Here is a 12,684-nt window from a genome sequence, read left to right on the forward strand (position 1 = left end):
ATTTTGAAACTATTGTAAAGTTAGGTTTTTTTAGAATCTATTTTAAAGTTTAGTTTTTTTAGCAAATTTTAAAGTTTTATTTTTTCTAGTGTTTTTAAAGTTTAGTTTTTTTTGAGAAAAGGTTTTAAAGTTTAGTTTTTTTTAGCGGAGGTTTTAAAGTTTAGTACGAAGGCAAATCACACACACAAAAAGGAAAAAAAATGCCCAGAACGCAAACGGCCAGGCCCATCATCCAGCCCACTCTCTCTTCACCCAAAGCTTGGCCAGCCACTCCCCCCTCTGGCGCCGCCGAGCTCTCCGCTGCCGTGCCGCCGTCGCGCTCGCATCCTCCTTTTCCCCAACCCCATCTCTCCGGTCAGGCTCGGGTCGACCGGCGCGCGCGGGCGGCGGGGGTCCAGTGGAGGACTCTCCGGCGAGGGAACATCAGTCTTCTCCCCACTTTCCTCGGAGAGGGAGGTCGCCGGAGGCGGCGACCTCGTATCCGGTGGCGCGGCCATCAGGAAACGGCGACCTCGAGCCAGCGAGGGCTACTAGGTCTTGCAGCGGACAGACCCATACGGAGAAAACCTAGGTACATCCACATCGCTCTCGATTCGAAAACCTAGGTCCGTCGGCAGTGCCAAAACTCTGAATCTGAATACAAATTTCTTCTTTTTACTGCTTCTCTGTCAGATTACTTGCATATGCATCGTCGCTCTGATTACCCAATAACGTACCGCTATCGTATCGGCGCACGCCTAATAGCGCAAATCGGCTCAAATACACTTTTCTGCCAGAACAAGAGCACCACCATATATTTGTTAAAACTTGCAGTCCTCAACCTGTTTGATCGATTATTCAGTCCCGTTTGAATAAGTGCCATTTTGTGACTTTTATCTGTGTATTTTGTAGAACATGGGAGCATAGCGGCGGTGAGATTGTGTTGACAAGTTAGCGCGGGTTGCGTTTGTAACACTAGCATACACCAACCAAGCCAGTGCGCGCACCTTGGAATTTTGTTGGCGATGGATGGCAGTAGCTCCAGCAAGAGAAAAGCCGAAGCGCAGCGAGAGGGAGAGAGCAGCGCCAAAAGGCTGAATGTCACTGTGGGGATGGAGCACCTTGACTGCCCCATCTGCTTGAAGCCCCTCAGGCCTCCAATACTCCAGGTAAATGCACGGCGTGTTGTCTCGTCTTTCAACTCAAGCTTTTATCTCAGTGATAAAGCTCAAGGTAAAATAAGAGCTTTGATGAATCTATCTTTGGACATGGCGCTACTTGGCAAGGACATGTTTCTTGTGAGCGTAACATAATATAGCTATGGCAACTCAAACAATGAACTATAATGTTACTTACCTATCATGTTGTTGTTTTATGTTTCTTGAAACTAAAATGTACGTTTATGTTAAAATTTATCCTCATGAGACCCAGTTAACTCTTTCTATTCCACAGTGCTCCGTGGGGCATTTCGTATGCTCGCATTGCTGTACGCATCAATTGGATGGCAAGTGCCATTTATGCTCTGTAGAGACTACATTCGAGCGCTGCTTTGGGATGGAACATGTTGTCGAGTCAGTCACAGTAGCTTGCTCCAATGAGATGTACGGATGTGCCGAGACAGTCACCTACTACAAGAAAGAAGAGCACAAGGAGGCATGCCCATACGCCCCATGCTTCTGCCCAGAGCCTGGTTGTGGCTTCGCTGGACCAACAAAGGTGCTCCTGGAACATTTCACGACCCAGCACAAGTGTCCATTGACAACCCTCCCAGACTCTGGCACAGTGTCTCTCTGCCTGCAGCCGGGCTTACATGTTTTGCAATGCACCAGGAACAGCTACTTTTTCTTGCTCAGCATGGCATCAGAGCCTTTTGGACATGTCATCTCAGTCGTCTGTGTCAAACCAAACAGGAGGAAATCGAAGTTCACATGTAATCTGAGTTACGACTGCATAACAACTGGCTGTTGTGGAAGTACAAACTGCCACATAAGGAGCTCTTCACTCTCTGATGGGCTTCCGACAGTGTATGACTTAATACTTCCCAAGGGAAAGGTTTCTGACGATGCAAACGGTATCATGCTTAGAGCCACCATTAATCAGCAAACTTTAAGTCACAGCAGATCTTGTTTTCGAGGGAAGGGCCCAACTTCTGCACTTCAACATAGGCCCGATACTTGTGATGAGGATGATGATGATGATATACCTAAAAGTCATAGAAGATCTCACCCTGCTAAGGAGGAGGAGGAGGAGGTGGAGGAGGACGAGAATGATGAGGACAATGAGGAGGAGGAGGAAGATGAAAGACCTTTAAGTGTCAGAAGATCCCACCTTGCTGAGGAGGAGGAGGAGGAGGATGAACGACCTTTAAGTCTCAGAAGATCTCACCCTGCTGTTCAACTAAGGCCCAATACTTATCATGATGATGGGCAGGTGGAGGAGGACGAGGAGGATGCTAGACCTGTAAGTGTCAGCAGACCCCGTGTTCGAGGAACGGCTCCGGCTCGTGTTGTTCTACAATCTGATACCGATGATGAGGATTATTTTCCTATAGCTTTCAGAAGTGCCCGTCTCCAAGGAACGCCTCCAGCTCCTGCAGTTCAAGAAAGGCACTATTTTGACACCAGTGATGAGGATGATTTACCTATAGCTTTCAGACCCTTTATTCGAGGAACGACTTAGACTCCTGCAGTTCAAAGAAGGGGCGTATTCTGATACTGATGGTGAGGATGAGAGGCCTTTATGTTCCAGACTTCCCATACGCTAAAGGTTTTCCGTGCACTTGCTGTTCTTCTGCCTGGCTTGCACCGTTATGGTTCCAGGATATATGTATGTCAAGTCTTTATTTATGGTCTCAAGTGTCGCCATTGTTAAGCATGGCATGTGGTTGCAGAGTCTGAATGCAGCTTTGGGTTTGATGATGATGCCGCTGATGCAATTTACGAGGAAATCAAGCTCCTGGCGAAGTTTCTTCCAGGGGCAACCTTCTGGATGATGTAACAGTCATGAATAAATTAGTAGAGGTTACCCTGAGTTTTTACAAGAAGACCGCAAGTTGCTTCAACAATGTGGCTACTAGAAAACAGTACTGTATGCTATGCAGGTACACATCTCTGCATTTACATGACTGCCGAGTATGAACCGTGACCTTTTGCAGTTATGATGTTTGTATATCTCTTTTCTTTTTCGTTTCTGCATGGGTACACGAGATCACAAGGCCGCAGATAGCGGCGCAGTATCTGCAGGTGATAAGATGAGATGTTTTCTTTCTTTCTTAATTCGTGCAGTGGCTGATCAGATGTCTGGTTATCTGAAGATAGGAACGAAATCCTCCATAATTTGTAGCTGGAGTACTTTGTTGCTTTCTGCTTCTTTTTCGGCGAGTTATACTACTACAGTTGTTGGATACGCAGAACAATTTTTGTGGAAGTAATCATGAATTTTGCCGGTGAGTTATACTACTGTCCGTAGCCCTCGCAGGAGCAGCTGTGGAGCCTTCCAGTGGCATTGGTTGTGTGTAGCAACTTAAACATTTTCCACTGTTGTGTGAATTGTCAATTCTACATGGGGATCCCATCTAGTCGAACATTGGTCTACATCGCAAATTGTCAAAGTTAACTTAAGAAATGTACAGTCAACTCGTAATGGTCAACAAGTAAAGGAGAAGAATGATCTAACAGGGAAAATCCAAAGATGAAGGCACAAGAGAAGAAACAAAAAACTCGGTGGGTGGAGGTGTGAGTGTGTTAGGGCATGGCCAATGCATAGCCCCAAGGTGATGTCTCATAGGCCACGTAGAATCGGATGTCACAAAAAGTAGATTTGGATAGAGCAGCGGGATCCTCTGCAGGAGGCGGATGCTTGGGAAGAAAAAGTGTTGTCCGGTGCATAAAGTTGAAAAGGTTGAAGTGAAAAGTAGGGATACATGTCTGGTGACAGTCTTTATTTTCTATTCTTTGATGAGGTCCACTAGTGATAGCTTGTATTGGAGAGAAAAATCAATATAGATGCCTCAAATTACTTTTTATTATGGGGCATCTGTATTCATATGCTACCATTGTACATGGCCTTAGTCAACCATGGACCCTGCACCCCACCTTTACCATCACCATGGATATCTTGGCAATGTATCAAGGGCTCCTATAGCCTATATAAAGCCTGGAGCCTGCCTGGATTTTCAGAGAAGCTGTTTGCTTGCTGTCCTCGGACCGAGGAAGCCAGCCTGGCCTGGATACTTGAGCACTTTTGTTAGCCTGGTCCAGGCAGACCAAGGCGACCCCAGGCGTTCAGTTTCGAGCGCCTGGGAAGCCGGCCTGGATGCTAATTGCTGCCTGAGAATTACTAATCACAAAACGATGGCACTCCTGCATCTATAGTGTCCTAGATTCTTTTTTTAATCCATTTAACTATTCACCAGGCCAGTCTTCATCCAAACACATTTTCTTTAGGCTAGCCTGGCCAGGCAGCAATTGCTAGCTCCTCGCGTCCACACCAGGCCGCTTTTTTCCCACGCGATACTTGTAGACACAAACCAAACTAGCTCACAACCTCTGCTAACTTTATTAATTTCGCAAGTGCAAACAATGACTTCATTCTTCCCGTGGAAGAAAGGTGACCCTTTGGCTAGGGTATCTCATGCCTCCCGTCGGTGTTGCCGTCGGTCTACCTTGTCTCTTGTGGTCTTAGGGCCATGGAGACGTGGTGGATCCTGACCCTTGCTGGCAGGAGGGCTTCGTTTTTCCTTACTCTTTTGAGTTTTGTTAGGATTTTTGTCCTACTCAGTGAGGCAAGGCGGCGGCGACTTTCTGGAGATGGAATAAGGTTCTCCCACCTAGTCCCCGTCCGGATGGTGTTTCTAGCATCGTCAGAGGGTGTGTGAAGGTTTTTCTCTGGCGGATTTCCCGGAATTCGGTCGGCATTTATCTTTGGTGGATCCACGTGCACTCTGTCTTCGTTCATCTGTGTTCGTGTGTCTACATGTTGGATCCTTCCAATTTACGCTTCTCTTCATCGGCATCGGTTGCTGTTTTTAGTGTGCTGGTCCTATGGGGCCTTAGCATGACGACTTTCCGACTATCTACTACAACAAGGTTTGCCGGCGGTGCGTTTGGCTCACTTCAATGCTAGTAGTTATCGTTAGATGGTCTATGGACCTATATGTAGTTTTTACTTCTAGTGTTCTTGTTACTACCTTGACAGTTGATGAATAGATTGGAAGTTATCTTTGCAAAAAAAAAAGTGCTAACTATGATATGTCACCTCCTCTTCGATTGTCTTTATGACAATAATATCTAGGTGTTTCTGTTTGTATGTTGTCGGTTTTGTACATCTACTATACAAAGGTTGGAAGATGAACTCTTTGTAGTTGCATCATCTAGATACATGGCGAAGAATCTTTAAAACTCTTAATTTAAAAAAAATCACAACAAAATACACATACACGCACTTAGCTAGCACTGTTTGGAAGAACCATTACTTAACGAATGCCATCATGAGGCCCGACGATAAGAGCTCAATTTCACAACCAAAAATTAAGTTTCCTTTGAGGTTCACGAAATTGCATTTGACTTCAAGTGAAATAGATGATGGCTTTGCGCACTGATAGTTGATAATATGCTTCCTTCGAGCATTAGTTGAACTAGTTTGCAACTGGGAAGATCAATCGCCTCTTCCAATGAGTTTCAACTGTTTGAGAAGACAAGCAGACAAAAAACGATAACATCAATCATATATACGCGCGCGCGCGCACACACACACAAAACATCGCTAGTTAATTAGTATCAGAGATAAATTCCTGGAAAAGAAGGTATTGAAGAGAATTTAGGTGCCTTACAAGGTTATTATTTGGTACCCTCCAGTAGAACCCCTGGAGCAGGATTGGCGCGACGTTGCATGCTACCAGAACAAAAATCATTAGGGCATGCTTTCCCATTAACTCCATTGGGAGAACCGGCCTCTTGTAACCGTACACGTCCACCTACAAAAATAATATTTAGTACATAAAACGGAGAGAATCAAGTGAAATACCAGAGATAAATCCTTCTCCATGCGCATGACAAAACTTTTTTTTTCATGCTGCAAGGGCAGGGCCGGCCCTGGGGAGGGGCAGGGGGGGCGGCCGCCCCAGGCCCCCAAAGTCTAGGGGCCCCTCCCCAGGTATGTAGGTTATGGCCCAACGTTTTCCACAACAGAAAAACTCCCTATCGGGTTGGGCAACTGGGCCTCTCGCAGCATGGAGGCATACGCTCGTGCAGCAGCTCAGTCAGCGGGGCACGGAGACAGCGGTCGTTTCCTTCCTTCTTTCATCTTTCACGTATAAAAAGAAAAAATGTCTAAAAAACGTAATTGATCCCTTCCTATTACATCTCGCATTGATGCAGCGACTCCAGGCCGCCGATGCTTCCTCTGTTCGTGACTGCGCGCCGATGCTCCTTTTCCCTTTCCTTCTGATCCCAATTTCTGTCCTATTTTAGATCGTCAGTAGCTCGCCGCCGATTTCAATTCCTTGGGGCCCTGCCGTATCCCGGCTTTGCTTTCTGTCCATCACCGATTCTACTGTAAGGTATGTCATATATTCATAAATCATATTGTGATTCCACGGGTTCATAGCCGGCATGGCGGCACTGTTCAACCGTTGATGCAATTTTCCTTTTAACATTGTGTCTTATCTTGTCGCCCGAAAATAGTATGCATCTCGTAGCGATAGAAGGAAGATGAAGAAAATACAAGGTATAACACGGTATTTTGAGAAGTACAGAGATGAAGAGTTTTCTGCTAGTTTGCAAATTGCCAAAGGTATTACAACTAAAATGAGTATAGAGCCATTATTTTTTGTAAAAAGTCGTGCTACGAGGAACAAACAATTTGACGAAAGTGATTTCCAACAAGAAATTCTAGAAGCTAGGAAGACCTTCAAGTTAAATAGTTTTTTTTTTGGTTGATATGTCGATCACTTCTTTCAAAGATAGATTTAAAGAACTCATGGTGTCTAAAGATATATTCAGATTTTTATTGAGCTCAGGCACTCTGAAGTCACTGAATGATAATGAACCTTAAGAGCGTTGCACAAAGTTAGCAGAAACTTTCTCTCTTGATGGTTCCTGTGCTGTTGAGGTATATGATCTATTTCTAAATTTAAGGTAAGAATTATAAATTAGTTGATATGCATTTTGGTTTTGGATGCATTGTTATAGATAATATTTAATATATATGTATATTGATTGTTAGTGTTAAGATGTCTATCTTAAGGGCCCCGCGTTTTAATCTCGCCCCGGGCCCCCAAAATCTCAGGACCGGCCCTGTGCAAGGGCATGCTCAATCCAAGCATTTACGTCTGTGATGCTCTCGGGACTGAACTGTGCCCTACAAATGTTCAAGCCAGTGCTCCAAAGGCAAGGAAAAACATGCATGACTCCAACACTTTTGTTTCTCACTTTCCTCTTCTCTATTTTGTATTTAGCTTTTCTTATTAGAGTAGATTTAATGCGTAAATATTTAAACTAGTCAAATTGCACGGAACCACCAAAACCTAAACCGAACAACCAAAACCAGACACATTACCCTCATGAGACTATTTTCTGGATGTTTTGGATAATGTGGTTTCCTGTGGTCAATAAATAAACTCAAGAAAACTGGAGTAAAACATATAAATAAAACATACCATTAAATTTACTATAAATCAATGATAATTTTATATACTATGTAAAATAATAGATAGTCGAAACCACCATGTTCCTAATTTATTTTTTCTTGTATAGTTTTTCCCTTCTCCTGAATTTCTACATTTTGTGATTGTTTTATCTTTATTTTAATAAAGTTTTGGGACTATTTCTAAAAGAACTCATAGCTTTTCGTATGCTTTCTTGAAGACTTTTTGTTCACTTTATTGGGTGGTCCAATGCCAACTACTACCATCGGAACAACCTTAGAGTATCAATCCTTTATTTTCATGGTTGAGATTTTCATTCTTCTAGTTTTTCAGTTGAGAGGTGAAATATAAACTCAAGTTGTTGAATGTGGGATTACTCTTAGATTTTTTTTATAAAGGGCAGCCCGGTGCATGTAGCTCCCGCTTGCGCAGGGTTCTGGGAAGGGTCCGACCACTTTGGGTCTTTAGTACGCAACCTTTCCTTACATTTCTGCAAGAGGCTGTTTCCTGGACTTGAACCCATGAACTCTTATATTTTTTTATAATTAAGAATTTTTTAATACTTAAACTCCGTTTATTTATAGTTACATACCAACAGATAGATCCCCGCGAAGAAAAGGCCAGCTGTGCCGGACGTTACACATGTGTAGCTAAGACTGTATAGTGACTTGTTCATACGCAGCCCTGCATATATGTCAACCCAAAACGCCTCATTAACCATGCTGTTTACAAAGTCACAAACTTATTATTTCTTGCAATCACAAGATAATTAATTAGTCAGCAAAATAATTACCAAACAAGTCGAGTGAGAAGCCTAGAGCCAATAATATCAACGCCGAGAGGGACCACCGCACCATTCTCTCGTCGTGCCCCTGCATGAATGATGTAGAGTTTATCATCAGGAACTAGGATTTTGTTGACGGTGAACTAACGCATAACAACAAATTGGACTAGTCTCTAGGGACACTTCCTAGCAACAAGTTTAAATGGCGGACAAACTTAAGCACCCATGAAAATAATGATTTCCTCATCTGAGACAAGCAACAACTTTTGCCATGAAAAGTCTCTCGGAGTTGCTTAGTCGGGGAGAGAGTAATCCAGTGGCCATCATATAAAAGGAAAACTGATATTCTGGTGAGGCAGAAGGATATATATACTTTAAAGTGGATGATGACATGTCCAAACTGGAGCCCGACCAAGCAGGTGACTATTGCCATCAAGGAGCTACATTGTACATGAAGATGATCAGTATATAGTGAGATTCAGATGCATCTTCAATTGGTCAATGGCTAACTGAGGAAGATGTCACTATTTTCACACCTTAGGAGGCCCTCTGGATCGAAAGGGGCTTCACACCATGGTGCCGCGTAAGACGGGAGTGGTCCATTGTTGGGGGAGTCGATGCTGCACCACTACAAGTTCCAAATGGAAATATGAGAGAATATGTCACGACCATACTAGGAATATTGAATAAAACAAGATATCTAGAATTTCATGACCCCACTATCTCTTGTGGTTACAATTTGATTGAATATATACCTCTGTTTTGAGATAGACCGGGCGTGTATAAAGATGTTGGATTCCAAAGATACTTCGATCGATCATGCCAACGGCATTGCAACCTGGTCCTGTATGCCCTCTCACTCCACATTTCACCTGCATTTAATCAAAGAAAAAATAACAACAAAGGTTCTTAAGAAAAATGCATACGAATACGAAAAGGGAAATACTTTTTAGAAGTGAAAGCTTACTACAAAATGCTTCATGGTTGAGTCCAATGATGTGACATCGTACACCCAGTCCGGCACGGGCAAACCGTACAAAATCACTGTGTATATGGCCGTGAGGACTAAACCCACAAGACTTCACAAAAAGAATTGAAGGGATGAATTATGTGAATAATAAAAAGGCCAATTAACTAGTTAAGTAACTTAAATGACAACGATTTTGTATAGGTCAGTGTGCTATGCTCACAGCTGGCATCGGTATTTTCTGATTATTGTGTAGCCAGAGCCTATGCCACCTTCTCTACCACCCCGTAGCCAGATTTCGCACAGCGCCACCACTAGGTATGCCATTGCAATTCTCTACATCAAGTGAGACATATCAAATAAAACGGTATTTGTTGTGCTGAATCACATGCACAGATCTCCCTCTTGTTTTTTACATGAAAATAAAACATAAAAAATTGTTGTGTGTGTGACAGAACAAAGAATTATGTCCGTAATAGATAGGTTGGTGATGATTGGTACCTGTAAGACACCCATTAATCGTATCTTGCCAATATCAACCCCATATGTAAGATCATGTATGTTGTGGAAGAAGCCACCTTGAAAATAGAAGTTCATAGTTTTACAACTATAAAATGTTTGCTCTCAGAACCACTTGGATTTTTCTATTGCTAAAAAGGGTACTTTTATTTTCATGACCAAATTATTACTCCACCTTTATTAACTATAATTACACCACCATCATATAACTAATGTAAGAATATATTATATATATTATGATCACTAGAGTTGTATAATAAACTACTCTACTAAAATATAAGAATATCTTTTTATCAAACATTAAGGAAGAGTATTTTGGGTTCATCCAATACATTTTTAGGGTTTTATCTCTTTATTTAATTTGAGGCTTTGAAATATTCCTCAATTCGAATTTCTTTGAATTAAAACATGATGCATGATTACCTCTAATGCAACTATTTACATTATATTATTATATGGTTGTGACACTGTTATAGTATGTGGACGAACAATCATGTAATAAACCAGATTATGTTTGTAATCAAAAGTGATAGGATGTCAAAAATACCACAGTTGGCATGTCTTCTGATGAAGGTCACAAGCTAAACTCATGTATATTTACCTTGAAGCAAGAGGCCTAGAAGAAAGAGATTTGCAGCTCTGAGCACGGCCTTCTTGGTTGCTGACACTCTATTTGACACCCTCTGCACAAAACATGGTTTAGTCGTGAGTTGGTATTAGTGTTTGATAATTTAATATTACGAGCACTAGTAGTACTACTTTGTAGGCGTAGGCCAATGAGATTCCCACGACGAAGAGGAAGAAGGGGAACACAAAATCCGCTAGTGTGGCGCCATCCCACGGCGAGTGGCTTATCTTTGGAATGAGACCACCAACATCGTCAACAATGATCATGAGCTGTAATGTATAGATATTTCATTAGGTTAAATTAATATGGGGCGGGAGAGGTTAAAATTATTTTTGAGGCTTCTACCCATGGCTTCTGAGTTGCAACATGGATTTTCTAGTTAGACCTTAATTAATAAAAAGTGAAAAAATTTCACCCTTTTTAAAAATGAAAGAGAAGAGATGTGATTTAATGTAAAGGTAGTTTCTTCCAAACAATGTTTCATGGAGGTCCAAAGATTTCAGTGTTGAGGTCTCCAAAACTCTTAGGACACATAATTTACGCAGAAAAAACAAATAGCTTTCACGAGTTTCCTTAATTTCATTGGAAGCTTTCAAATTGTAATTAATAACATTGTGAGGAGAGGCCCTTACAACAACAACAACAACAACAACAACAACAAAAATCAAAGACTGACTAGACCATAGGAAATAAAAAAACAAATTTTCTCTTCCGTCACATGAAGTTAGCAAGGGGTTGCCAGGTTGAGTGGTTGGAGTAAGCATCGACGGAATTTGTTGGTCTAAGTTAAGGTGGAGCCCAACTTATGACCTCCTTATAAAATAAGGGCCAGAATGCCTTTATGCCAAATTATCTCTTTTGCCTATTTTTATGTGTAATGTGTCGGAGTGGGTTAGATTATATTATTTGAAGTCTCTACCTTAGTTTTTCCCGGTGCTTTCACGTCATGCATGCATGAAGCTATGTATTCCAGTGTGTGCTTTGTGACCAGTACTATATGGGGATAGCTAGAAAGGTAGAAAGTTCGCTGACCGCAACGGTGATCCCCCTGAAGACGTCGAGCGACACGAGGCGCTCCCGCCCCGGCGCCGCCACCTGTGTACTGCTCGTCGTCGTTGTGCCACCGCTGTCACCCGCCTCGACGTCAGGGTGGTGATCCTCGTCTCCCTCCTGAAGCTCGTCACCACTGCCATGGACGATGATCTTCGGAGCCGACATACTGCTGCTGATCTAGATGATAATGGTGATGGTGAGCGCTACTATCTCTGAGCTTCCAGTGTTCCAGCCACTAGCGCCCATTGCAGATTTATATACCGGGTGCGCAAGCGTCCTCTCCTGCCTCCATCAGCAAGCTCACATTTCTTTTTCTTACACTATAAACACCTTTCATTCAGAAAAATCGGGACCACAAACCAAATCGGAATCAACCTGCATTACAATAAGAACATTCAGTCCCAATGGTCTAGTTCAGTTCAGAGAACCAACCAAGCAAACCTTAAGAACATATTCCATGCACGCGTGTAAAATGCTTTTGTCCTCACCATTTGGCTTCATATAGCTAACATATACTCCCTCCGTTCCTAAATATAAGTCTTTTTTAGAGATTCTAATATAGACTACATACGGAGAAATGAGGGAAGCTACACTCTCAACTACGTCTATATACATCCGTATGTAGTCCATGTTGAAATCTCCGGAAAGACTTATATTCAGGAACGGAGGGAGTATATTCCTGCAAGTGGGCTAATACGTATATGTTTTCATCCTCCGAATCTCACGCGCTTCAAATTTGAGAGAGAATTTCACTTCTCTCGACCTCTGAACCAATTAGAGAATTAGAGATGCACACAACCGTTTTTTCAGTATTAGTAGCTGGATTTTTATCTTGGCCAAGTCTGACCCTCAAGGATATGTAACTATGAGTACCAAAAGCACTATATTGATGGGTAGTCCCACCTGAGTGTGATTTTTCTATACCCTGGTGAATTGCACCCATGATGAACAGTAAAATAAAATAAAGTAAATAAAATAAAATAAAAATCTAAACTTTGTGACTTGATATGATCAAAGGTTCTAGGTTCTTGCAAAATTTGGTTGCCAAATGACATTCGAGGAGTTCCATAACAAACATAACAAAAATGTGCTCAAACTTGTGTGCACTG

General features: G+C 42.3%; 2 protein-coding genes across 2 annotated transcripts; one reads left to right on the forward strand and one right to left on the reverse strand.

Annotated features, from left to right (window-relative positions):
- The first annotated feature begins 232 nt into the window (after positions 1 to 232).
- On the forward strand, positions 233 to 3,326 carry LOC119266733 (E3 ubiquitin-protein ligase SINA-like 2). The gene is made up of 3 exons (XM_037548000.1): positions 233 to 571; positions 892 to 1,148; positions 1,432 to 3,326. The coding sequence occupies exons 2-3, from the start codon at positions 1,005 to 1,007 to the stop codon at positions 2,656 to 2,658; spliced, it is 1,371 nt and encodes a 456-aa protein (XP_037403897.1). The 5' UTR covers positions 233 to 571; positions 892 to 1,004; the 3' UTR covers positions 2,659 to 3,326.
- A 1,970-nt stretch (positions 3,327 to 5,296) lies between these two features.
- LOC119270994 (heparan-alpha-glucosaminide N-acetyltransferase-like) lies at positions 5,297 to 11,755 on the reverse strand. Its single transcript, XM_037552974.1, has 13 exons — positions 11,555 to 11,755; positions 10,654 to 10,791; positions 10,496 to 10,577; positions 9,877 to 9,953; positions 9,599 to 9,711; positions 9,376 to 9,487; positions 9,164 to 9,280; positions 8,945 to 9,036; positions 8,782 to 8,848; positions 8,418 to 8,496; positions 8,217 to 8,308; positions 5,810 to 5,953; positions 5,297 to 5,661 (listed from the first exon to the last, which is right to left on the reverse strand). Exons 1-13 carry the CDS (start codon positions 11,738 to 11,740, stop codon positions 5,635 to 5,637), a joined length of 1,326 nt encoding a protein of 441 aa, XP_037408871.1. The 5' UTR covers positions 11,741 to 11,755; the 3' UTR covers positions 5,297 to 5,634.
- Between the last annotated feature and the right edge of the window lie 929 nt (positions 11,756 to 12,684).

Source organism: Triticum dicoccoides, chromosome 3A, assembly GCF_002162155.2.
Source record: "Triticum dicoccoides isolate Atlit2015 ecotype Zavitan chromosome 3A, WEW_v2.0, whole genome shotgun sequence".
NCBI classification, from domain to species: domain Eukaryota; kingdom Viridiplantae; phylum Streptophyta; class Magnoliopsida; order Poales; family Poaceae; genus Triticum; species Triticum dicoccoides.